Source organism: Pteropus alecto, unplaced genomic scaffold (assembly GCF_000325575.1).
Source record: "Pteropus alecto unplaced genomic scaffold, ASM32557v1 scaffold39, whole genome shotgun sequence".
Lineage (NCBI taxonomy): Eukaryota > Metazoa > Chordata > Mammalia > Chiroptera > Pteropodidae > Pteropus > Pteropus alecto.
This window is the reverse complement of record NW_006443568.1, coordinates 12,773,092-12,800,002: the sequence shown is the minus strand read 5'-3', so window position 1 is coordinate 12,800,002 and position 26,911 is coordinate 12,773,092. Positions and strand designations below refer to the sequence as shown.

The following is a 26,911-nucleotide window of genomic DNA, read 5'->3' as shown; positions in this document are numbered from 1 at the left end:
TGGGGGAGAGGTGGCTATGTTGGCTCAAGAGGACACAAGCTGTGCCATCTGCAGTCCTGGCCCAGAGTGGTATCTAGGCACAGAGCAGAGCCAGAGGGGGTGGATAACCAGGGACAGGGGGACATGACAAAAAGGGAGCAGAGGACTGACTAAGGGGAGGGAGGGTACCACGCTCAGATTTCCTGGGAACAAGCCGCTCCCATCTTTGGGAAGAACAAAGATTTGGGAGCAGACAGACCTGGGCTTGAATCCCTGTTCTCCACTGCTGTGTGACCTTGTGCAAGTTGCCTCACCTCTCTGAACATGTTTCCTCTTTTATAACATGGGAACACGCGAACCTACTTGATAGGGCTGTGGTGAGAATTAAGGAGGTAATCCAAGAAAAGGCACACAGGAGTTCAAGTTCTGCCTCCTCCTAAGAGGGGCACTGCCTAGGGTACAGGCTGTGGCACTGGACGCTAATGTGATGGCCCTGGAATGTCCTGGCTCAAGGGGAGACGACACTGGCCGCTGGAATGACCCTGGGGTTAAGCCTCAGCAATAGCACGGCCTGTCATGGAGGCAGTGGCAATGAGGGCACTGATGGTGCTGCCGCTGCTCCTGCTAAATGACAACAATAGCAGTGGCGACAAAAACTGAAGATGAGCAATGACTTCACTCCCGCCCCGAAGCTAAGCTCTTTCTGATCTGACCGTCACCACAACCCCATGTAAGAGATGTGGCAGGAGAGGCACAGAGAGGTTAAGTAACCAGTCCAAGGTCACACAGCTGGTGACAGGATATGATTCGAAATCAGGTCTACCGAACCCTTAGGTGTCATAAAGTCCTACAAACACCGGACACTCACACAGTGGCACACCAAAGCCCCTCCAAGGCCCCTGCAGCCATCCAGCCTGGGCTCCTCCCCCCTCTCTGGGGCTTGGCTCTTACTTGGCCCAGCTCAGGAGCCAATTTGCAATTGCACAATTAATGTTTAGGAACAGCTTTTCTTTTTTTCCAAGGGAGAGAAGAGCATATGACTTGGTGACAGGGATAGAGCTGGACTTCTGCTGCCCCCAGTCCCCTGCCAGGCTGGGGAGGCTCCCTTCTGACCCAGCTCAGCCTAGCCAGGAAATCAAGAATCTGGCAGCTCCTCTCCCTCTAGTCTTCCTTTCTCATTTAAATCCTACCCACCCACCCTTTCTCATCAGGAAGACTTTCTGACTGCTCCACCCCCAGTTTTTGCATGTTCCTCTGACCCCAACAGATTCTTTGTCGATTTAGTCAGCATCATCTTCACAGGATCCTATATCTCTATCAAACTATAAACAACTCGCATTAGCTTTTTTGTTGTTGCTAGAAACACTATGATAGCCTTCTCATCCTTGGCTCAGAGAATTTCTATTCACCCTTCAGAACCCAGATCAAATGTCACCTCCGCCATGAAGTCCTCCTCTGTGTCCTAAGCTGCCCCATCTGTGTGCACCTCTAGTGATTTGTACTTATTTCTAGTAGAATAGCCTCCACCCTGAACCATTAATAACTACTATCCATGTACTGTATTAAGATTGTTACACGCAATTCTAAATCTATCAATAACTCTGCAAGAGAGAGTCAATATCCCCATTTAACAAATGGGGATGAAAAGGCTCAGGGAAGTTGAGAGATTAAGCTAAAGTCACAAAGCTAATAAGTGACCGGCCTGGGATCAAACCTATTTGCCCCAAGTGAATGATTTTTTGGTAGGTTAGGCTGCCTCCCCCATGATGGGTCTCTCCCACTGGCTGCATCTGAATTCTGAGCCTAGCATGGTCCCGAGCTTTGTAGTTAGTTTCTTTACGAATCAGCCCCAGAGGTGAGATGTTACTCACCCTCAGCTCCACGGTGACATTCCGGGCCAGAGGTAACCAACCACCTGGTCCCACCACACTCTACCAGCCTCCAGGACAGCCTTAAAAGTCCTTGTACCCATGCAACTAGGCATTAGAAGCAGCTCTTGTTTCCCTGTGTTCCAGGCCTCTGCGAATCTGCTTCCTCTGTCTACGTGGGCAACTCCAGAGAGGCCTGGCCTTGGGAAAGCACAGGCCTTGGAGTCAGCCGACTTGGGTATCAGCTGTGGGAACACGACTGAACCTCTGCAAAGCTTTCGTTGGCTCAGCTGTGAAATGGGAAGAACCCTCTTCACAGCAGATTGACTAAGATCTTGAATGTCAAGTGCTGAGCACATGTCCACTCATTCAGCCAACAGACATTTTCCGTGTACCTACTACGTGCCCGACACAGTTCTTAGTGCTGTTCACGGCAGCAAACCAAATGGAATAACATTCCTGTCCTTAAGAGGTCTTTAACTCTCAGAGCAGGAACCCCTCAAATTGTTAGTCAATCCTCTTAGTGGTCTTATGACACAGTGGGCTTTAACATATACATCTTGGGAACTCTCTCGTGATCACCAGGAGATGTGGACAAGGAAGCCCCAGAGCACCATTTAAATAGTTAATGAGAAACAACCTAAACGGCCATCTCTAACAGTCTGGATAAACTGTGGTAGGTCCATGGGGTGGAATACTACACAGCACTGAAAATGAACTGGATACAACTCAGATACAACACAAAGAGAGAAAAACAAGCTGCAAGGTAAATATAGAGCCTCTCACCAATTACTTAAAAGTTTAAAACTCTTGAGCAATACTATGTGTCACTTGGGGAGGCTGAAACATCTAGTAAAAGTAGCAAGGTGGTCATTCAAGAAAGTCGTTTTTTTTTTTTTTCTGGAAGACAGGGAGGTAGGGACTGCGATCAGGAAGGGACACATGTGGAAGATTCAACTGCATGTGGAATGTTTTATTTTTTAATCTGGATGATTGGTTCACCAGTGTTTGTTTTTACTGAACTCTATGCTTTTTATATGTCCGAAATACTCTGCCACACACCCAAAAAGCCATGGGCTTTGGAGGCGAGCAGACTTGGATAGAAAGCCAGATCTGTACCTTGCTGTGTGAGCTCCGTTTTCTCTGTGAAGTGGGGAGCATCATACCCACCACTAGCTCCCGACTGACTCTTCGGACAATCAAACAAGGCTGTATTTGTAAAAGGGCCTGGCACACAACAGGGCCTGGAGCATGGGGGTGTGGGGTGACACACAGTAGGGCAGCCTGGTTTACTTCTTGCTGCTGTTGGGGGAATCTCGCAAAAAGAACAGATGGAGAAGGGCCAGTCCCTAGGCCTCAGATTAAGGAGGGGAAAGCATTTACTTGTTCCAAGGCCAGGCTGGCCTTCAGTGAAACTGGTGACGCATCTGGGACCCTGGCGATTGGGCAATCTTGGTCCCTTGACCAGGATACATAAAGTCGTGGGCCTGAGCTGGCTGGACTCCCTCCCACCCCGTCTCAGTTTCCGTTCCTGATCTTCCTGGGACCCCTCCCTACTGTGTGAGCTGGGCAGCAAAGCCAGGCTTCCTCCCCACCTAACTCTCCCGGCCTCTCCTGAGATCCTGCTCCTCATTCTCAAGGTGGAGTCTTAGCCATCTTGTACCCAAATAAATCCTCTTAATTGACTTTAGCAAGTCCCAGGCTTCAGCAAGTGTGGCCGAGAGTAGGAAGCCCGGGTGTCCGTTTCCTGGTTCAAATCCAGACTCAGGGTGTGACCTCAACATTCTCAACCTTCGACTGGGGCCACTGCCACCTCCTTCACAACATGGCGGTGAAGGAGACCTGTAGGCGGGGTCTGTACCTCAGCGGTGCCTCTCGGGGGCATAGGATGACACGTTCCAGGTGCCTGGGCACTGGCTGCTGTTGTATTTCAATGATTTCTCCCAGCTTTGGCACAATCCAAGTGGCAGTTCTGTCGGACTCAAAGGTGACCCAAGATGAGGGGAAATGTGAGGGGCTAGAGCAGGGCAAGACCTGGGACAGAAAGTGGCAGGAAATGGGGAGCGGGGCAGCCCCTGCATAATCTTTCAGCTCCCCAAACCCAGTGAAACCACCCTACTGGCACAAGCACAGGAATTTATCAGTGTTCCCGAGGGCCCAAGGGCTTTTCTGGGGCACAGTTCTGAGAGGGCAGAAGGGAGTGCACTGGCTGTGAAATTTGATTTCAGATCATGACGCATCTGGGGAACGTAGTTACTCCATCCTTGCCCTTCCCTAACCCTGTCCCACCCATTAACAAAGACTAGCTTAGACTTGGGGTGTCCTCCTCAGAGACCCAGGCTCCAGCTCTGCTTCAGCCATCCAATGTGAGTCTTCGGGGCAGAGAATACCCCTCTCTGGGCTTCAGTTTCTCCATCTGTAAAATGGGTGGGACAACATCTAAGGTCTTATCAAGCTATCACTCCACAAACCTTCATAACCAGAGCCAGCCAAGTTCTCTTTCCTGCATGAGAAAGAGGCAAACTCCCTGAGCTGTGCCAAACTGGCCCTCCTCAGCCCGGCCAGTCCCACACATGGTGATGCTGAAAAGGAAACCAGGGAGGCAGTTTACAGCAAGAACACCAGTTACCAGCGGGAGAGGAACTGAATTAGGCTCCAAACAGAGTTTGCATGGAAAGTGTGGCATCAGCAAAGGCAGATGCAAAGGAACGCATAACTTGTCTAAGTGACGCTTTCACAAACTCCCCCTCTCAGCAAATCTAATTCTACGTGCTTTTGATGGAGCTGAATTTGTATAATTCCCAGGGCTCAGTTTCCTCATCAGTAAGGAAAAATTATAAAATAGACCAAACAGGTCTGTTTCTTATAAAGATGTGTTAAGGTGTTACGTATAAACAACCTAGTACATACTTGGTGCTCAATAAATGATGGCTCCATACTCTGCCAAGTCTGTCTACCCAGGCACCTCTGGCACCAAGCTGACACTGGGTGGCCCTGGTTGCTGGCTCCCCAGCTTGCCTCAGGCCCCCACCAGGCCGACAAGCAGTCCGGATGTTTACACTGGCTGGTCAGGGCCCCTGCCTGCCTGGGACAGGCTGAATAAACATACACAGCAGTTAGGTAGCTCCTGCCTCCAGCTTCCCACAGACAGCTCGCCTCCCAGGCTGGTCTTCCACAGGCGCCTCCGCCCCACCCCAGATCCTCTATTTACAGATTCTCCCCTACAGATTATATTGGGATTTACTATGTCCAGCTGATATCTGGCGAGACACTCTAACCCAGTCCATGACGATCTCCAGAGCAGGGGCAAATGAGAGGGGCCAGGGTCTGGCAGCCAACAGCTGTGGGGGCTGGGCCCACCCAGCTTCTGGGAGGCTTGGTTTCCTCATCTATAAAATGGGGACAACAAGAGAGCCCATTCCACAGGGGACTGTGACTATTAAATGGGATAATGTGATGAAGGCACTAAACACAGGGCCTGGCTCATGGAAGGCACTGTAGAAATAAGCCCTTAAATTTTTTTATTATTGTTTTGTGGGTAACTGGGGAGTCAGTAGGCCCTGAGAGCACATCCTAAAAATAAATAATAGGAAATTCTTGAGCAGACTATGCCAGGCACTTTCCACGTATTATCTCAGCATCCCTGGGAGATGTCATGCATCATTATCTCCCATGTCACAGGTGGGGAAACTAAGGCTCAGAGAGGTTGAGTCACTTATATGGGGTCACACAGCCCCTGTAAGGAAGTGTGTGCCTGATCCAGAGCCTGCATTCTTCGCCTCCCCAGAGTCTGCATGGAAAGTGTCCTTGTAGAGAACTCATATGTATCTTCCCTCCCACTCAGCCCCTTCACCTTGGGAGGCCACCTGAAGTCCCAGCCTTCTCCAGGCCAGCAGTCTGGGGCTCGGCTGTGTGGCCGGCCCTGCCCACTGCCTAGGTGGTGCTTTGATGGTCTGTGATATTCTTCCTTTGTCCTGGAGCTGAGCCCATAGATCCTGCTGCTCCTGGGCCTCCTGGTATGGAAGAAGTGGAAGGAACTGCCATCGACTCACCATCTACCCTGTGCCAGGTGCCGTGCGACATTTCCCCGTGTAATCTTCATGACCCCCCTGTGCTGGAGGAGTTATTATCCCAGTTTTATAGAGGAGGAAACTGGGGTTCGAAGAGGTGAAGGCACTTGCCCAAAAGTCCCGCAGCCAGCGAGTGGCAGAGCTGAGGACGAGCTCAGGTCACTCGGACTCAAAGCCGCAATCCTGGTGCTGTCTCCCAGGGGGAGATGAGACATGACACAAACAACCTAACACAAACCAAAAATCGATAAAGGTCTTCAGGGACGTCAACAGCTGTGTGGGCTTGGACAGCTCTGGGAAGCTCAAAACTGGGAATAACAAAAACTCTCCAAAAGGAGACTGTCACTATTAAATGTGGTAATGTGATGAAGGCACTAAACCAGGGGTCCCCAAACCCTGGACCACGGACTAGTACCGGTCTATGGCCTGTTAGGAACCGGGCCGCACAGCAGGAAGTAAGCAGCACGAGGAGTGAGAAGCTTCATCTGTATTTGCAGCCGCTCCCCGGTGCTGGCATCGCCGCCTCAGCTCCACCTCAGATCATCAGGCATTAGATTCTCATAGGAGCACCACTCCCTGGTGCCAAAGAGGTTAGGGACCACTGCACTGAACGACCTGGCACATACTAGGTGCTCAATAAATGGCACCTCCTGGTGCCAGCTTGGTGTTAGACATACCCAGGTAGACAGATAGGGAAGGCCAGATAATGGGTTGAGACATTTACAGAGGGGCACCTGGCCTTCTTAGGGAAGTCTCCGTGTGAATAACACAAAGAATTCTCCACAGGGAGGAGTACGTCCTGGGGGTACCCAGCAGCTATGCCCAGGAAGGGGGTTTGTTGGTGACCCAGGCAGGCAGGAAATACCCTTCCCTGTGCGGTTATGGTGGACCAGTGCCTTCACAGGGGATCAACACTTAATGATCATCTACTATGTACTGGGCCAGGCACCAGGCTTGGCATGCCACATATATTCCATTTTCCCAGCAATCTGATTACATAGGAAGAATTATTTTCGTTTTAGAGAAGGAGAAACTGAGGCTCAGAGAGGGAAGGATGCTTCCTTAAACCATACTCCTCGAAGGGGCAGATCTGTCCAATTCCTGAGTTCTAATGAAATAGAATTGCATCCCTGGCCGCCTCTCACTGATCGGGTCCTGCCTCCCTGCTCCTCTCTCTGAGGTTCCCAGGATGGCTTCCTCAGGCTTCCCGACCACTGTCTTCATGTGGCTCATGCACACAGGTGGGACAACGTCTGAGGTCAGCATAACAACCCCATTTTACAGATGAGAAAACCAAGGCTCAGAGAGAAGTCGCAGAGTAGCTTCCCAGTGAGATGGACTGGGGACAAAGGTGTATATGGATGAAATCAGAAGACCCCACACCACATCTGGCCTCCTAACAGTTGCTTCCCTTCTCATGACCATGCACACCCTGTGGGGAATTCAGTAGCCCAAGAGATTCTGGCTGCACGGTTGCCATGGAAACACCAGAGGATGCTCTGAGGGCAGGTGACCAGTCAGCCTTTCTCACCTGGCTAGTGCAAAGGGCAGCCTGAGGGTATAAGCTGGGGTTATGCCAGGGTCCCTCCTCCCATGTGCCCCAGCCTAAGGCCCAAGGCCTTGTGACAAAAATGCCAGTGCCAAGTGTTGGCATAGGAGACAGGGAGGGGGTGCCGTTTTGGCCCTAGGAGTCGGAAGTTGGCCTAAATGCCTAACCAGGCGAGGACAGAAAAACCTAGTGACAGAGAGGAGAATAGAGAAAGAAGGACAGACAGGAAAACAATCAGAGAATAGAGCCGGGAAGGATAAGGGGGTTTAGATTTAGCAAACATGTCCCGGGCCTGTAGGACATGCCTGGCTCAAGTCAGCACTTTCTTCACACTAGTTTTGTCACCTGATCCTCTAAACTATTCCATCCCAAAAGATAAAAATAATTCCTAAGACGGAGGAGAGAAGTGAAGATGGGGTGAGAGTGATGGGACCAGCAGCAGGGTCGGTGATGGAGAGAGATAAAAGGGGTGAGGGAAAGGGGACGCGGCAAACACGACAAAGGTGTCTAGGTGGAGGGGACACTGGTGGACCCGAGACTTCAAGACGCCCAGGGCCCAGGGCCCTAGGGCTATGGAAGCAGAAATCCTCCCTCGAATACAGGCCAGTGACTCCCCTTGCCAGCCGCCAGCCAACAGGGCTTGTCTCTGTCCTTCTAAGCATCATGTGGAATGGAAAAGCACTGTCGTAAGTTCCTATCGCATCCCCCACGTTCACTAGCTATGTGACCTTACACAAACCAGCTGCCTTTTCTGGGCCTTTTCTTTAAAACAGAGCACAAGTCCAAATCCTAGCTCTACCATCAACTAGCTGTGTGATCATGGGCAAATCAATTAACCTCTCTGACCCTCTATCTCCTCATCTGTAAAATGGGTCTATTCATGGTACCCATATCTGATCAGGTTAAGTACTTAGCACATCCCAGGACCTCGGTATTATTAGCTGGTATTAACATAAACAGACTTTTTATTGGATTATCATGGGTCTCAATTTGAGGCAGTTCTACCTTTCTAAGGGGTTTGTTATATAGGTGGGAGCCTTTTTGGTTTCCAAATGACTGACAAGTACTAGCATTTAATCTCGGGGGCCACAGTTATTTACTTTCTACAATGTGTGCGGGACAGTCCTGCAAAATTTTTAAAAATGCCTCTCTCAAAATGCCTCTCTCAAAATACCAATAACACCTGCATTAAGAAACATTGTCTGCTAACCTCAAAGGACCCTCCCAGTGCCCTTGATCTTTCCAGGTCCAACGAGAGGCAGTGCGGGGCGGGGGTTCTTCTGGGTCAGATGGACCTGCTTTCAATCCATCTCTGCCATCAACAAGCTATGAGAACCTGCGACTACCACGTCACCTCCTTGGGTCTTAGTTTCCTCACCTGTAAAGAGGGGTCACTGACTTGTGCTTTGCATGACTGTCTGTGGCTTAAACAGGGTGAAGATTATAGAGCATCTACAGCAGGATACTTTGGAAATGGTGACCCTGCTACCACAGAGCAGGACACGTGGTGCTCCGAGGGCAAGCAGGCAGAGCTGTCCAGAGCTGGGTGGATCCCTGAGTTATCAGAACGGCCCTTCCATACAGGGACCCACCTACGCCAATGTGAGCCGAGCCAAGTGGCCTGCTTTCCTGTAGCTCACTGGTCCCTGCAGGGCACAGGGAAAGGCAGGTCACTGGGATCCTAGCACCTTGCTGGTTAGAGCAGGAGATGGGTCTGGGCTGGTAACTGCTTTCCCCCCAGGGCAGAGGCCTATGGTGGCCAGGAGGGCAGCTCTGGGCTCCTGAGATGGGAGGGAAGAGGGGAAGGACCTTGATTAAAGAGAACACTCAACAAGGGCTTGTTAATGACTCCTCACAGCTTGCAGCTGGGCTTGGCAGGGGAGGTGACAGAGGGCAGGAGGAAACCAGACATTGATCAGGAACCTGGCAATGTGCCATATGGGGTAAAGTAAAGTGCTTTACATTTATTTCATTTTATCCACTCAACAACTCTGCAAAGTAGGTGGTTCTGTCCCCATTTTACAGATGAGACTGAAGGTCAGACAGACTAAATGACTTGTCCAAGGTCACACAGCTTGGAAATGATTATGATTCTTTGTCTCTCCCTGTCTTCTCTCCTCCCTTCCTCTCTCCCTACACCCACTCTCACGCAGACACAGACACAGACACAGACACAGACACACAGACACACACACTTCGAAGTCCCATTCGATGACCTCAGGCTCTGTCCCTGCCCCTGTTTAGCCACAGTTCATGACGTGCCCCACTCTCCCTACCCCAGATGCCAGTGACTCTGCTTTTCTTTCGGTCTTTCACATTCCCTTAAACCACAGGGCCTTTGCACACACTGTCCCCTGTAACTAGAATGCTCTTCTCTTCCCACTTAGTTAACATCACCTCTCCTTTGGATTGCAGTTAGAGCATCGCATCTGCAGAGAAGCCCTCTCTAACCTCCCTGACTAGGTCAAATCCCCCTGTACAGGCACATATAGCACCAGGACACTTGTTTTCATGGCATTTGTCTCTGCTGCAATTTCATGCTTGTCTGAAATTATTTGATAAAGAGTTTTCTTGCCTCCAGGCTCTCCTTACCCTGATTAATGAACATTTATCAAGCACCTACTATGCACCAGGCACTGTCCGAGGCACTGTCCGAGGCACTGTCCAAGGTACTGAAGGGACAGTGAAGAACAAGCCTGGTAAGGTCTCTATGCTCATGGAATTCCCATTCTCATGGCAGGAAACAAAGAGGGACGGCAGGTGCAAAGGGGTGGAAATGAAGAGAAGAGTAAGCTGCATTGGGGGAACCATAACTGTTTGGCTAAAGCAGAGAGGGCAAGGTGGAGAAAGGCTAGAGATGAGGCTGGAGGAATGGGCAAGGACTAGATTGGGTAATGCCACAGAATTCGTAGGGAGGAGGCTGGCTTGCTCCCAGAGCAATAGGAGCCATGGAAGGGTTTTAAGCAGTGAGTGACAGGGCCAGACATGTGTTTCAGGAAGACGGCTGAGGCGTCAATGAGGAAGAAAGGCTGGAGGGGTGAGGCTGGAGGCAGGAAGGGCAAGAGAGTGGCTGACAGAGGCCGGCGAGGGGTGGCAAGAAGTGGAAGGGGAAGCAGAATATTGATAGAACTTGGTCAAGGAGGAGTCTGGGTGCCACCTTGAATTCCATTCAGGCAACCCTGCGCAGGGGCGCTGCTGGCTGAGGTAAGCAGGGCAAGCAAAGTGCAGGTTTGGGAGGTAGGACGGTGGGTGCCGAGGTGGCCCTTCGCCAGGGAAGGGCAGCATCAGTGTGAGAAGGTGGACAGGAGAAAAAGCGATGGCCTTGGGGACCACTCCAACATGCCGCTGAGAGAGGAAGGCGTCGCAAACAGCCAAACCCGAGCAGGACATTCTACAAAATACCTGCCCTGAGAAACTGTCACAGACCAGGGGAGGCTAAGGAGACATGATGACTAAATGCAATGAGGGGTCCTGGATGGGACTGGAACAGAAAAAGGGTATTAGTGTAAAAACTGGTGAAATCTGAATAGAGTATGGAGTTTAATTAACTGCAAAGTACCAATGTTGGCTTCTCGGTTTTGACAAATGTACCATGGCCTTGTAAGATGTCACCATCCGCGATAACTGGGTGAGGGGTAAACAAGAACTCTGGATCACCTTTGCAACTTCTTTGTAAACCTAAAATTATTCAAAAATGAAATGCTTATTTAAAAAAAAATAAAGGTTACAGGAATCCTTGTCCCACGACTAATTCTCCTAAGAAATGGGAGGGAAGGGTCAAGAAGGGGAGTGGCCCGGGCCCGGGATGAGATGTGCTTGGATCCGTACCCTGGAAATGAGGAAATACGCATTCTGCTGAAATCTCTGACAGGGACTCGGGAGGGAGGGCAGGCCCTGGGGCACCAAGGTTGGGGTCATTTCCCAAACCAAGGCTGCTCACACTTTCCCAAAGTTCCCCAGAGAGTGAACCTGTACCCAGCTAAAAGCCTTTGCTGAAGCCTCATTTGTTTTCTGTCTTAAAAAGTCATGCCAATTCTGCATTCGACTCCAAAACAAAACCTTCTCATTTTGCAATAGAAGTACCCCACTACATTCCCCAGGGCAATCTCGTGCACTAGTATGAAATGGCCAAATATCAAAAGTAAGCATGAAGCCTCAAGAGTGGATAAACTGACCTTGAAAGCGTGGGGAGGAGAAAGAACTAAACCCTCCAGAATAACTGCTGGAGAGAAGGGCACCGAAATACACTCGGCACCTACCACGGGCCAGGCTCTGAGCCGGCTGCTCACATTCAGTCATTCGTTCATTCTTTTTTCACTTATTCATTCTTCTTACAAATATTTTATGTGCCTACTATGTGCCAGTACTGGTCTAGGTGGAAATACCAGGGAACGAGACAGACAGGAATCCTGACGTGGTAGTGGGAGGAGAAAGATTAAACGAACAAGTAAAACAAGGAGTGTGTTCGATTGTGGTAAGTGCTAAGGAGAAAAATCAAGACGGGGGGCCGTTTTCAGCAGGGTGGGTAAAGACTCAGAGGAAATGAGGCCGCTTTGCAGATGTTCCCTCGTTTCCTTTTCACAGCTACGGGTGGTCTTCATTGGCCATTTTACAGATGAGAAAAGTGAGTCTCAAAGAGGTAAGCTGATTCACTTAGGGTCACCCGAAAAATAACGAGGAAATTGGGAGAGAGCATAAGACTACACCCAGGCCATCCGTGTCTTGCTAGGGAAGGTGATTGCCTGCCAGTCCCCAGGCCCTCGTAGACATCGCTAATTGATAGAATCCATCACATCTCTCTCCCTTGCTAAAGCTAGATTTCCAAGTCCTCAGAAGAGCCAATCAAGAGGGTTAGCATAAGCTTCCTGGAGGTGGTTAAAAAGGAGGCCAGAGGGGATTTAAGAGGACTGGCTGGAGGGGGCCATATCTTCCAGGTAATAAAAAACACTTTGCTAACTGCCACCCACCTTATCTTCTTACCCTGATCAGGTTTTAGACAGGTCAGGGGGTAGAATAAGCTCATACGCCCCCCTGAGGAAGGGGGTAGGGGATCAGCATTGGTTAAAGGAAGTGACCTTCCACCACTCAGCCCAGCACAGTTCCCAGGCTGACCCTGACTGTTGCCAGAGCTGCAGCTAGTGACTTTAACCAGGTCTGGATGCTCCATCCAACAGTCACCCTGAAATCCCTCCCTTCTCGGCCAGAAATCAGTTTGGAGAAGGCCAAAGGGCTCTCCCCACCCACACTCCTTTTTTTCTTCTTTCCATGTAAAGAGAAACATTTGGGGTCGAAGAAATGACTCATTTTCCCTAGAGAGGGCCAGGGCTGGGCTGAGTCAGGGTGGAGCCTGCGGGTCACCACACCGCCTGGCTGAGCTGGCTGAGATGGCTCTGGGCCCCAGGAAGGCAGGGGACACACAAAGGTGGAAGTGACAGAGACAAGTGTCTAGTGGAGGGTACTCGTTTCTCCTTACCCAACCTTGAATGTGTCACTGGGTGTCACTCAGCACTGCTCAAATGGAACCAGATTCCTCTAGACTTTCCTGAACAATCTTTACAGCTGACTCACTGCCACCTGGGGACAGCAAGAAAACTCGAGTCACCAAAGAAGGAAAAAACGACGACTATGAAGCAATCTCTTCAATGGAGGGATCAGAAATTGCCAGCAGAAATGCTCACTTAAATTTCGTTCCGGGTTTTGTTCTTGAAAGAAAACACATTGCACAATAGGTAGGGGTTGGAATTGCTTGCAACGTGCAGTTTTACAGATTAAATTCTACGTCTCCATTAGCTGGCACTAAATGCTTAGAGATGTGTCCCTAGTAACGATATGAACAATGAACTGACTCCAGGACTATCCACCTGGCACAGGAAAGTGTGTTCTCCATCCCGAGCCCTTCCCGGATTTTCGCCCTGTGAGGGTACGCCCTCCTCCCTCCTCTCACTGGGCATCTGCTGAGGGCAGGTACGCCAAGACAGCCAGGGTCTGCCCACAAGGACTTCTCCTCTGGGGAGAGAAGGAACAGTCACAATTAAAGGGCATGAGTGCCTGGAGGACAGAACAGTGCCAGCTCCTCCTCCAGCTTGAAACTTGCTTCCAGCTGCCTGACCCCTCCGCAAAGGGTACCACCTGCTCCCCTCCAGAGCCCCCAAGAGGGGTTCCAGAGCAACCTTGTTCTCATCCTCCTTTGCTGGCCTCCTCTTTCTTTGCTGCTAACAGCCTTTCTGAGCCACAAGCACACCCACCCTCAACCCTGAAGTCAGATGCTCACTCCACAGGGGCCAGCAAAAAACAGACTCGAGTCAGCCCAAACACTGACTTGAAGCTGTGTGGCCTTGGGTGAGCCACCCTGCCTCAGCAAGCCTCAGCTTCCTCATCTGTTAAATGAGGACACAATAGGACCTATCTCTTTAGAGTTGACTCGAATGAAATGAGTCGATGCACGTGTTGCTTACCACAGGGCATGGCTTAGAGTTAATGCTCGCTGAACTGTGGTTCCTACGTCCTGCTCCATGGAGCACACAGGTAAGAGAATGTGAAGACAGGTGTGAAAAAGAGCTACACAAGTGCAAGGGGTTCAGGGACTGTTGTCCCTGTTGTCGGCCAGAGAGACTCGAGGAGATTCTGGCTCCCTATGAAGCCAAGAGTGAATGGCCTGTCACCAGCCAGCCTCGCTTCCAACCTGACGCCCATTCTCTACCAGTGCCGTGACTTCTATAACTGAACTCCCTACTCCGACTTGTCCCAGACTTGACTCACCCGACCAACAGGATATCAGGACCAGGGGCCTGAGCCGGTAGCGTTGAGTGTTCTTCCTGCCCCTTCTCAGCCCTCAGCTTTCTCCCACCCGATGTTCTCAGCCAATAATAGCTGCTTCCCAGGCTCCGTTGCCACACAGCACGTGGCTCCCTGAGCAAAAAATACCCATGCGGGGGACGGCAGGAGGCTCAGGAGGGGCCACGAAGCAGGGGACTGAGAGATGAGTGTGGCAGGAGGCAGAGAACACGTTTCTTAAGTGCCTATTATGTGTCAGGGTGAGACGGGCTCAGTCTCTCGGGGGATAAAGAACCCCAGGAGACTGTGGTGTGTGTGTGGGGTGGGGCGCAGGAGTTGCTTGGTCTCTAGGGAAGCAGGGGATCCAGTCCTCAGAGAGAGGTCAGGCCAAGGTCCAGGGTCCGGGGACAATTTTCAAAGAGAAAGGTCCTGAAGAGAGAGCAGGCTCGGGAACCTGGTGAGAAAAAGGGGAGCCTGAACCCTAAAGAGGAAAAGCTGGGCTCAGTTACAGAGGGGATGAGGTGTATGACAGGGAGTTACAGCTATCTGAGATCTTAGGAGGGGATGGCTTGCACCCGGGTGGGAGGTGGAGAGAGAGGCCTGCAGAGCTGGCAGTTCATTTAATTGAACATCCCAGAGGCCTCATTTGCCAGACAAGGTTAACTGGGGGAAATATAGGAGATCGTAAATGACAGCCATGAGTTTCCAGTTCAAGAGGTTTGGAGGAGGGGACGAGACCCCACTGGCAGAGGCCCAGGCTTTGGCCCTGTGCCTCCTTTCTCTCTGAGGTAGGGCATCTCCTTGGACCCTTGGCCGCTTCCCACTCCCCCTGCCCAGTGAGGAGCTGCTTGTGCACAGTGGCTCTTGCCCCACTTCTGTGGGCTCCTTCAAAGCCTGGGAAGGTCCTCAGGAGGCACAGAGGTCAAGGGGAAAGAATCTGGAGGTCAGAGCGCAGCTCCTCCCTCCTTAGATGCTTCAAAGAGCGAATATGTGCCTCTGAAGCCTCCCCTTCCCTGAAGCCACCAGGCTGCTGCGTGGGAGCGCGGGAGCGGGGGTGGGGAGGCACAGGGAGGAGGCGCAGCCACCAGAAGGCCTGGAAGAAGGACTCTACGAAAGCAGTTGGCAGGAGTCTGGGCCCTGAGTCAGAGCTTTGCTGGAAGGCCTGGGATGGGAGTCCCTGCCTCTAAGGAGCCATGTGACTTTGACCCACAGCAGCTCACACACCTTTCTGGACTGTGGTCTCACCTGTCGAAGGCATGGGCTGGATCCCCTGCCCCATCCCAAAGGCCAAGCCCTGCCAGTTCTACCCCTCAATGTCTCTGTCTGCCTCTCCCTCGCCACTACACCAGCCCTGGCTGAACCACCATCTGTCACCTCCATTCTTGCCCTCTCCCCAAGTCCATCTCTATTCAGCAGCCAGAGTGAGTTTAATAAAAAGGCAAGTCAGATCCTGTCACCACCCTGCTGGTACCTCTGCCAGGCCGGATGCACCTTCCACCTTACCAGTTATAAATGTTTGCTGTTTCTTCCTTTGTGGATTTAAATGCTGTCTTCTGGCACAGAAAAAATAAAACCTAAAGTTTATTGATTTGAAAACACATAACACAGAGAGAGAGAGAGAGAGAGAGAGAGAGAGAGAGAGAGAGAGAGAGCGCGCGTGAGCGAGCGCTTTCCACTGCTCTTGGAATAAAGTCCAAATCTCTCACCTGGTCTACACGACCTCATGGGGCTGAGCCCCTGGTGACCTCTCAGCCCCACCTTGGGTCACTCCTGCTCTTGCTTTCTACTCCGGCTACACTGAACATACTATATATAGGACACTCACCTCAGGGCCTTTGCACATGCTATTCCCTTGGCCTAGAATCTTTCTCGTTGTCCTTTTACCTGGCTAATACTTAACCCATCCTCAGTGTCAATCTCTAGAGACCCTAAATCCCTTCCGATTCCATCCTTGTTCTGGGACTGCAGACATACAAAGGCAGGGGCTCTGCTCCAACGGAACTCCATCTGGTAGTAAAATCTAGTACGAGGCAGTTACTGAATGACAGGCATGAATCCCAGCACTTTACATAATTATATTGCTTGTTTAAACCACTCTCTGAGTTTGCTACTATTACTATTCCTATTTTACTCATGTAGAAACAGAGACTAAGAATTTAGGAATTTGCTTGAGATTGCTCAAGGAAACAGCAGAGCTGGGGTATAAACCCAGGCAGCTGGCCCCAGAGCTCAGGCTCTTGGTCTGCGTCAATGCAGGGAAACAAGGCAGAGTGGGAAAGTTCATCCAAGGTGACTTGTGCTCTGACAGAAGGCAGTCTGGGGTAGGGAGTGACAAGGGTGGTGGGAATACATGATGGATGGGCAGGGGGATAGTCAAGAAAGTCTCTGAGAACAGCTATGGAAAGAGGACTAGGCGTAATGGGTTTGGGACACATGACATGTTGTTATTAGTGACACCCACCTCTCTGTGCATGCACCTGATGTGCTCTGAGCGGATCTCCCCTCAGGTAATGTTTGCAACCACCTCAGGAGGGGGTTGTTATCCTCACTTTACAGAGGGGCAATCCAAGGCTCAGAGAGGAAAATTTACCTGCTTAAAGGGCCTTTATAACAAATAAGTGGTGGATCCACGGTTCAAGTTCAAGTGGATCCCACAGCCCCTGCTCTTAACCCCTCAGCCACACTACACAAACAGGAATCAGTGAGTGTGTGGTAGGGACCTGCTGCCCCATTCAGGCAAGAGGCAGACGGAACATCTCCAGCCCACCCAAGCTTTGCACGCACACACACACACACACGTGTGTGCGTGTGTTGGGATGGAGGTGGTGGTAATGAAGGGCCTTGTTAAAGGGTCTCCCAATTATCACAGTAAAATAAACAAGTGGCAGCGAGACGGGCCTAACTGCATTCTCCAGAACTAGAAAGCAGCATAAGTGAAGGCTAGCACACAGCCATTCTTTCCAGCTCTTCACGAGGTTCAGAAGGACAGAACTGCAATAGTAATAATATTAATAACAGCTCCCGTTTACTGTGAGGACCTACTATGTGCACTATCCTGTGAGCTTTACAGCTATACACAAATCATTTCAACCATTCTTCATAATAATCCCATGAGAAACGTGTTGCTGTTGTTCCATTCCACAGGGGAGAAAACCGAAGCATAGAGATGGTCACTGGCCCAAGGTCACCCATCTGAGACTAAGCGGCAGAGCTGGGACTAGAACCCAGGTCTCTCTGGCTCTGAAACCCACATCTTAACCAGAAGGAACAGTGGGTTAGCTGCCCCAAAGATCAGGGTCCAAGTGCCGCTGTTTCCCTTTCTGAGCCTGTCTCGCCCCGAGGAGGTTGGTCTCCATGATGCCCAATTCCCACTTCCACTTCTGCTCAGACCTTCTGTGGCTCTGTGAACTCTCGTGCTCTCTCATTCTCCCCGCCCACCATGCCTAGAAACCCGGCAGGATGCTGAGTAACCACCCACCGAATACTCAGGGGCACCGAAAGTCCAAGTACCTCCTTCCCGTGGCCGCCTCCTGCCCCAGGATCAGCTGGGGACACCGGGGAATCACAAAACCACAGGATTCTCTCTAGCCGCAGCGGCAGCAGGAACCAGAGCCCAGAGGGGCTGAGCATCATCTCCTTTCTGCCATCGCTTCCTCTGTCCTCACTTCTCAGTAGGGTATGTGGAAGTGGGGAAGGCGGGCTCTGGCTCTGTGCCCTTTTGGCCTCATATCTCTGGGTCACAGAGCCTGGGGTGGTGGGAACGTGCTCGCTTTGGGAAATTCCTGAGGTTTCCCTGCAAGGCTGAGTTCAAGTGGAAGTTTTAAGACAAGCCTGACTGACTCCAAAGGCAACTTGTGCCCACCATGGTCTGCTTCCAGAACGTCTTGCAGCATCTAGGTGCTCTGTCCCCTCTCTTCCATCCTCTGAAAGTAGCTGCTAAAATCCCAGATCCTGGAGGAATATAAGCCTCCTTGCCCTCAGGACAGGTGACTGTACTGAGCCCATGCTCACCTCTCACCGGACACCGGCCTCCCTGCCTCACTCCTGCCCCCAACAGTCCATCCTCCACGGCAGCCAGGGCCCTCCTAAAACAAATCAAACCAAGTCATCCCCCTCCTTAGAGCCCTGCAGTGACTTCCTACTACAAGGGAATAGCATGAAATGCCGACTTCCCCCATGACTGACAAGGCCCTTCATGCCTCGGCCCCTCCATGCCCCCTCTTCCTACCCCTTTCCCCCTTACTCCCTCTGCCCGGCCACAGTGGCCTTCTTGCCCTTGTCCCTGTCTCATGCCCTTTGTACTTGCGATTCCTCTGCTCAGAACTCTCCTCTCCTAGATCTCTGCCACCTCCTCGGCCTTCGGGTTTCAGCTCGGCTGCCACCTCCTTCCTTGCCCACCCACCTGGAGTAGCCCCCGCCCCACTGTGCACCACTCCCCACCACATCGCTCCTCTCTTTCCTGTCTCTGAAGTGGCCTTTCTGGCTGGTTGGGTTGCCCGTGTCGTCTCTGGCTTCCTCCCCTAGAATGCATCTCTTCGACGGCAGGGATGTTGCTGCCTCATCCATTTTGGTCCCCACAATGAGGTAAGACCTCACTTCATCCTCACAACCCTGCAGATGAGGATGCTGGAGCTCAGAGAGGTGGAGTGACTTGCCCAAGGTCGCGGAGCCAGGAAGTAGCAGAATTCACACCCATGTCTGCCTGATGTCAAGGCCAGCTCTACAAAGCCTCCTCCTTGGGTGGGGGCACCCACAGCCAGGGGCCCACGTTGGAGGACTCTCACCAGGAAGGACTGATTCGCAATGAGGCTCTTAGGGAAAGTACCAAGAATGAAGATCCTCCACCCACTTTCCCAAATGGTCCTTCCTCGGAGGTATGGGACAGCTGGGGCTCACCAGTGGGGCAGGTGCCAGCCTAGAGGTGGAGAAGCACAGAGCGAATGGCTCCCAAATGAGAGGAGACCATCAGAAACTAGGGAGCTGGGGAAAACATCATCCCACCTAACGTTCTGCAGAAGGGGAAACTGAGGACCAGGGAGGGACTTGCCAAAGATCATACAACCAATCAGTGGTCAGACAGCCTCATAGCCTGGGGTCTCCAGGGCCAGGACAAATGCCTCCTCCTTGCCTTGACAAATGCCAGGGGGAGACCCAAAGCCCAGGCTCTAGGCAGAGGGCCCACGTGGAGTTCCCAGGCCCTGAGGGCAGGGGCAGGATCAACAGAGTGGATCTGAAGCACTAAGACAAAGAAAAGACTCCATTCCTTCTTTCTTTCAAAAAGAAAAAAACATTCCTCTAGAGCCTTCCTAGGCTTGGGCAAGTGGGCAAAGAGGTGAACAATACACTCTGAAAATGGAGCACCCTAGGTACCTGTCTGAGAGAAAGGGGTGCTCAGGTCCACAAAGAGACAAACACAAGAGTGTCTCAGCAGCCCAGACTGGAATCCACCCAATGTCACCCACGGACATTGACACATGCATCTACCCAGTGGGATACAAGGCAGCCTAAGAAAGCAGATACTTGTCTAGGAAGCAACATGGACAAACATAAAAATATTCAGTGTTGACTGAAGCTAAAGGAAACCAGGCCAAGAGAACATGAATTCAAGCCGTCCAAGTTCAAAACCGGGCAAAACTAGACAGAAAGCGGATCGGCAGGGGAGGCTGATGGTAGAGGACACGTGGAAACCCTGGGGATGTGAAAATATCCTTTATTTTTTTTTACTAGGTGGTGGTTACAGAGGTGTGTACGTTTGTAGAAACTGAGCCGCACGAGATGTGTCTTACGTAAGTAAATCACACATTTTTGTTAAATGCACGGTCTTGCTCTCAAGAAGTGCAGACACTAGCAGAACCAGGACCGGCATGTGGTTCTTACTGTCATCCTAATAAAAGAGGCTGATATCCACGGGGCCCTCCTGTGTGTGTGCCAGGATGGAGCTGGCTTCTTCTAAAACAGCATCTGATTAAACTCTTCCAACTACTATACAAAATAGGCCCCAATAGCTCCAGATTAGAGATGACAAAAACAAAGCTCAGAGAGGTGGTGACATATTGTCCAAAGTGACACAGCAAAACATGAGGGAGCCAGGTTTGAACCCAGGCCCAGTGGTCTCCAAGGCCCACTTCTGCTGCATGGGCAGCCCCACCGCCCTGCCCTGCTCACAGCTCGGGTTTGCCAGTCCCCGCCCTGCACCGCCCCGCTCCAGCTGAAGGGAACAGCTCATGTACTGGACTCCAGTGCTTCTGTGAAAGGGCTTAGGAAATGTGTCCTTCCTCCCTTTTCTGACTCCTCTCCCTCCCTCCCTCATCTCACAGCCACACATCTCTGAGGCCATTTCAGCCCTGGACCACCCCGCCCAATAAGAAGGAACCCCAGGGGCTAGGCAGCTGTGTGAGTGTGTGTGCTACTGACCAAGGGGCTTTCTCAAACCCCTGGGCTCCCCCAGCCCAGCCTGTGGCCTCCGAGTACCAGGAGAGCTTGAGGTTCCAGTCCCTACCCCTGGCTCCAGTTCCCAAGTGAAGCGATCCAGTGACTAGATTCAGGGAACCATAACATGTTTATTTGGAATAACCACCACCACTATTTATTCAGTTCTTATCCTGTGACAAGAGCTGTGTAGAGTTATTGCATTAATCTTCACTGACAAATCTCCAAAATAGGTACCACTAGGATCTCATTTTATAGATGAAGAAACTGAAGCTCAAAGCAGTTAAGTTACTTGCTCACAGTCACACAGTGAGGAAGTGGTAGACTTGGGATTGAAACCCAGGTCTGCCCAACTTGCAGCCCGAGCTCTGAGCCTGAGAATTATGCTTGTCATTCTACCTGACATTGCTAAAAAGGCCCCTTAAGTTGGTCTGTTCTAGCCATGCCATTTTATAGATGGGAAAACTGAGGCCCGGAAGGGAGAATGTCTTGTTCTGGGTCACGTGAAATGTTAACGGCAGGGTTTGGGACAGAAGCTAGATCTTCACCCTTGGCCTTGCTTTCAATGACCAGATCAGAGCAGCAGAGCAGGCCACGTGCACCTGGACGGGCAGTGAGTGGGAGGCAGGCAGGGAGGCGGAAGGCTCTGGTTCCAAGCAGAGGTAAATATTGACATGACGGTGTTTACACTGTAACCCTACTCCTTCGGTGTTTACACTGTAACCCTACTCCTCCTGGCTCGCCTCCAGGCCTCTCCTTCCAAGGAAGCAAGGAGCACATGGGGAGGAGGATGGGAGAGAGGAGGTTTCTGGGCCAGGGGCTGATCCTCCTGCTCAGAGGGGCATGTGGTCAGGAAGTCAGGGACATCATCGCCAGACAGGGGGCCACTGGAGACTTGGGCCGGGGCCTGTGGGAAGCTGGGGGTCTGCACTGAGTCACAGGCCTCGGTTTAAATCCTAGCTCTGCTAGTAACTGACCCCAAGAAGAGCTGGTGGATGGAGAGGAAAGGACTTTACTGTCAAGTGCTATGCAAAGGTGAAAGACTTGAAAAAAAAAAATCAATATTTCAGCCTGGCTGATGTCGAGCCCCGATCAGCAACCAAGACCTCTGGCCAACTGCCTAAGCTTCATCCCCAACTTCTGGGATCCTTCCCAGGAAGGCAGAGTTTCTGCTAAATTGAGTGGCAGCTTGGAACTGAAGCCAGTATCTTGAGGAAGCAGGGGCTGCCGCCTAGTTCCAGACTCTAACTCCTTAAGTAATTTTTGGGCCTCCACTTTCACAATGCTGTAACGGGGTAAACCTACTTCCTGGGGTTGATGTGAAGATCAAAGAAGTCACATTTAAGTGCCAGGCAAATGCTAGATGTTCGTGTCGTCCCTCAGTCTTCCCACCTGTAAAACGGGGAATTTGAATGAGATGGTTATGAATCCCCTTTCAATGCAAGCACTCTATAGTTTTAAGATCTAGCAGCCAGGCCTGCCTCCCTGTCTCTGGGCCCTGAAGTTAGACCCTCCCTCAGCTAATTTCCTGAATGTTCTCCAGAAACATCTCCCAGGAGCCTTGTGGGGATGAGGGAGTAAGGCTTGTCAGTAAGCCAAGACAGGCCTGCGAATACCCCAGTCACCCCACCCTCAGGGCTCCTGGGGAAAGGGCCAAAGCCCCAGGCCCTAGTGCCAGTGCCAACCTCTGACAGTGGGGTTCAATCAGCACTGACTGTTCATTAAACTTTGCCCGCCCGCACCCCACCTCTGCCCCCGTAACAGCCATAACTCTTTGAAGGACAGGGGAGTCAGTCCTTATTTTAATCTCTCCAAAGCTTAGTTCCTAGGAAGCATTCCATTCCACTAACTGTTGCCACAGGAAGTTCAAATGCCACCTCTTCTGGGAAGCCTTCTTTGATACACACCCATGTCCAGGCTGACCCTGGAGCTGCATCCCTAGGTTGGTACTTACCATTTTCTACCTCATTTCAGAGGCGTTTGGGAACTTGGCCTTTCTCTTCGATTAGACTGAAGTTTCTTGAGGCCATGAGTTCTGCTGGTTATATATATATGAGGATACAGGAAGGAATGTCAGTATCCACAGGGAAAGGGGCTCTGTGGGACCTCTGGGACCACAGACTCCTCCTCTCTTCACTGCCCATTCTGGGTGTGGTGTCCAGGCCACCACCATCGTCTCTCCCAGAGCCACTCCAGCAGCCTCCTAACTGGTTCCCCAGCCTCTAGCCTCACCCCGCTCCCCATTCTTCTCAAAGCAGCCTGTATGATCATCTCAAAATGCAAATCGTCCATGTCACTCCCCTCACTCTGAACTCCTGAGCGGCTCTCCCTTGCCCTGAGGATGGAATCCCAAATCTTGAACGTGACCTTCCCTGCGCACGCCTGCCCCTGGCCACCTCCCAAGCCCTGTCTTCCGAGCCTCCAGACAAATTAATTCCCAAACGCACCATGTTCTATCCCATCTTGCACATAACTGCTCCCTCTGCCTGGAATGTTCCTCCTAGTCCCATTCACTCTTTAGGCCATAGTTTTAACATCACGTCCTCAGAGAGCCTTTTCCGATCCCCAGGCCAGGTTCCCTTATCTGCTCCATGGCACCCTGTGTGTCTCCTTGGCAACAGCAATTGCACTTGTAACTTCCTGCTCCATATCTGCCTGTCTGCCGGACTGGAAAAGAGACCTATTGGTCTCATTTGAACTGACCGCAGCCCCAAAGCTTTATATTGTGCCAGGCAGACTTGTTTGGTGAATGAATGAATGAATGAATGAATGAAGCACTTTGACTACGGCAGGGGTGTTTACCTAATTAACTAAAAAGAAAAAACTGAGAGGAAACATAAAAGGTCGTGAATGGCTGCTGATGGTTCCTCCCTCAAAGTGTGGACTTTAGCCAAGCTAGTCATATTGGCTAGTGCCTGGAACTACCGCCTCCTTACCCCTCAAATCCTGTTCCTCCACTGACAGGGCCTGGTCTCTCCAATTCTTTCTGGGAAACAATGTATTTAACAGAAGTTAACACTTTAACAAAAGTTAACAATATGCCTGTTTACCAAAAATCGCAGCAATGCAAGGAAACGTGAGTAACCCAGTTACCAGCACAGACGCTGGCTGCCCAGGGAAAGGCACTCCTATGCTCTGGGAACCCCACACAGACTGTCAGGGGCCATGTGGCTGGCCTCCCATCTTCAAATCAAATGTTCCTTTAAGTTCTTAATAGTCTGTGTTTCTACACTCTATCCTAGGTTGTTGTATCCTCATGATATCCCAAGAAGGGAGCGAATCCGCCCCACTTGGGAAGAAAGGAAGTACCGAGAGAGGGAACAGCTAATCTGAGGTCACACAACATGCAGCATTCAAACCTAGGCGCTGGACCCTGTCTTCAACTCAGCAACTTACAGTAAAGATGATTCCCACCCCTCAGCCGTGGCTTTAAGCTCAGTCATCAGTTTGGAATGTGAAGGAACATTCTCAAGGTGCCACAAACAGCAGACTGGGAACACTGGGCTGGGCCTCCTTCACCCCAACCTATCTGCCTGGTAACCCTCCAAACATCTAGGAGGTCTGTGGCTGCTCTGGCACTATCCTGCTGTGTGACCCTGGGCAATCTCCTTTACCTCTCTGTGCCTGCTGCTGGGTGGTATGAGGACAACTGAAGACGGAAGATATAAAAGGTGTCCTCAGAACCCTCACCCCAAAGCTACACTGGGCGGAGGGGGGGGGTCCATTTGAGGCCCTTAGGAACAGCGCTGACTCCTGGCCAAGGGGTTAGAGACCTGGGTGGGGAACTGGGGACAGTCAGGGAGATCCAGCCAGGACAACAGGAAACAGCACACACACTTTCCAAAAGAGCCCCGTTAGGAACCGGAGGCCAGGGGAAACTTGGCCATGCTGAAGGGAGGGAATGCAGGATTTGTTTAAAACCCATAGAGAGCAGGAGACGGAAGGAATAAACACTTTAGCAGCCCTGAATCACCCCACCTCAGGAATGAGCACACGGACTAGTGTTTAGGGGAAACCAAAATGACAGTCAGCCGTCAGCCTCCACCCCACCCACACGTGGTGGGTCAACAATCTACAGTGCAGCTCTAACTCCTCAGCCAGACTAAGCCTTTGACTACCTGGCACCAGCAGCGTCCCTTGCCCACTTTCTCTCCTCCGTCCTGGCTCTTTCATGCCCTGGTACCAGGCAAGCCCCATTCCGGCCTTTCCAAGAGCATTCCCCGTGCTCACATGTCTGGTCCTCTGCCCACATAGCTCTCCCCACCTCGATGTTCTTTCCGATTCAGCTGTCACCTGCTCAGTGAAGCTTTCTCTTATCTCTCCAGCCAGGAGGGATCCCTGGCCTGGCCTGATATCTTTGCTCTCCCAAAGACATGCCACGTAGCCTGAGGGTCCATGCAGACATCTATGGACTGGTAGACGTTTCCTTAACACAGTTTTTATGACACTTTGTTCCTTCCAAGCACAGGGCTTGGTATATCCTAAGTCTTCCATAAGCCTTTCTTGAATGAAGAACAAATGAATGATTCTGTAAGTATCACTGACTCCTTCTTCTTCTCCCCACGACCATGATAAACTTTAATCCTTCCTGCAGACTAACAGATATGTTAGATGTCAGGCAGAACTTCTCAACGTGAGCTTAAGGGTGAACAAGAAAGGAAACGAAGCTGTGTTTTGAGCAAAGCACTCTCAGGGGTTATCTCGCCGAATCCCCACATCATCCCTGCAAGATAAGACTTACCATCTCATTTCGCAGACAAGGAAACTGATACTCGGGGGTGAGGCTACAATTTGATCAAAGTTCCTGTCTGTTTGACATCAAAGCCTGGAGTCTTCTTGACAGATTAGGGGGCTTCTCAGGTTGTGAGGCTCCGAAAAGTGTCACCAAGGCAAGGTGGCCTCTCTTTGGTAGTTTTTAAGGAGAAAAAAGTTCTCTTTCTGAGTAACAGGTCAGGGTGGGCTTGGAGGCAGAGTAAATAATATGACCTCAAAGTCTCATCCCCTTTTTGAAAACCTTAAATCAAGTGCCGATCAACAAGAAGTGAGCTCCCTGTCACTGAAACTGCCCCAGCAGAGCATTCCAGGAGAGGAATTCCTGACCAAAAAGGTAGGTTGGATCCAAGATGGTCTCTAAGGACTTTTGAGTATGCAGTCAAGCCATAATTTCATTATTATTGACTCTGGACAGGCAAGTGATGGTGGAAGGCGGGGCAGATACTAGTGGGGTGAGGGAAGAGGAAAGGGGTGTTAGAAGGGGACCCCAGCTCTGGGCAAAGTAGGGGTTGGGCCTGAGGAGTCACTGGGGGACTCTTCGTGTCTACAGGGGGTCCCATCCTGCCCCCACCTTGGCCCCCTTAGGCTTCACAGCATTGTCACAGAGAAGTGGTAATGGCTGTATCTCTGAGACTGGCAGCCACCATCACTGATACATACCCTCCTCTGGCCCTGCATGGTGACTTGTACCCAGTTAAGAGGGCACAGAACAGGACTAGGAGAGAATCAGAGGGGTCTGTCCATGGGGAAAGAAACTCAAGAAAAGTAGGTGGCTTGGCCTCCATGATGGAGGAGTGGTCATCAGGCCCTAGAGAGATGATTAAAAAGTCTTGGCTTTCCTTCTAGACACAAGCCCCCTCCCTAAAACAGCTCTCAACAAGCCCAGCCTGGGGTTTCTCCCCTGGGGCTTCAGAAGCCCCCCCATGAAATCTCCCTCCCCAGCTCCCTTCTTGATGTCATTGCCTAGCCCTTCCTCTAAGACCTCATTACTGGGAGATGCTGGGGAGATCAGATGGCTGGGCACACGGTCTCCAATTGTCCCCTGGTCTCTGACAGCGACCAACCAGGCTGCTCAGCCTCCTCCACTCTCCAACCCCTTAAGCCATAGTGGGATCGGGAGTCCCAGATAGAGCGCCCGAAGGCGATCGACGCGGCCACTCGCGGTGCTCCAAGCCGAAAGTCACCCCGGATCCACCTGGCGTCCCGAGACGCTCAGGTCCGACTGGATCCAGCCGCTGCAGAACTGCCCCTGACCCCCGCTCCGGACCCGGCCCGCACGATCAGGGTCTCCAAGCTCAGACGGGTCCCGGGACTTTCGGCCGCCCCAGACCAGAACCGCACCAACTGTCCCCAAACCGATTCGGCCACCCCGCGCTCTCCACATCTGGCCGGGTCCAGCTGCCCAGACCAAGCTCGGCGCTGCCGCCCCCTACGGAACCCAGCGCGGCGCCGTCCGGCGAGCCGAGCCA

General features: G+C 51.5%; 1 protein-coding gene and 1 long non-coding RNA gene across 2 annotated transcripts in view; both read right to left on the bottom strand.

Annotated features, from left to right (window-relative positions):
- ECE1 (endothelin converting enzyme 1) overlaps nucleotides 1-17,888 on the bottom strand; it is an 86,749-nt gene extending 68,861 nt beyond the window's left edge. Inside the window, exon 1 of the mRNA XM_015598811.2 lies at nucleotides 17,751-17,888. Coding sequence (XP_015454297.2) covers nucleotides 17,751-17,873 — 123 coding nt within the window. The 5' untranslated portion in view covers nucleotides 17,874-17,888. The remainder of the gene's footprint in view (nucleotides 1-17,750) is intronic.
- Nucleotides 17,889-20,780: 2,892 nt separating this feature from the next.
- Nucleotides 20,781-26,905, bottom strand: LOC112472930. Its single transcript, XR_003043825.1, has 2 exons — nucleotides 22,624-26,905; nucleotides 20,781-22,061 (listed from the first exon to the last, which is right to left on the bottom strand). It is a non-coding gene; the product is annotated as an uncharacterized LOC112472930 (long non-coding RNA).
- Between the last annotated feature and the right edge of the window lie 6 nt (nucleotides 26,906-26,911).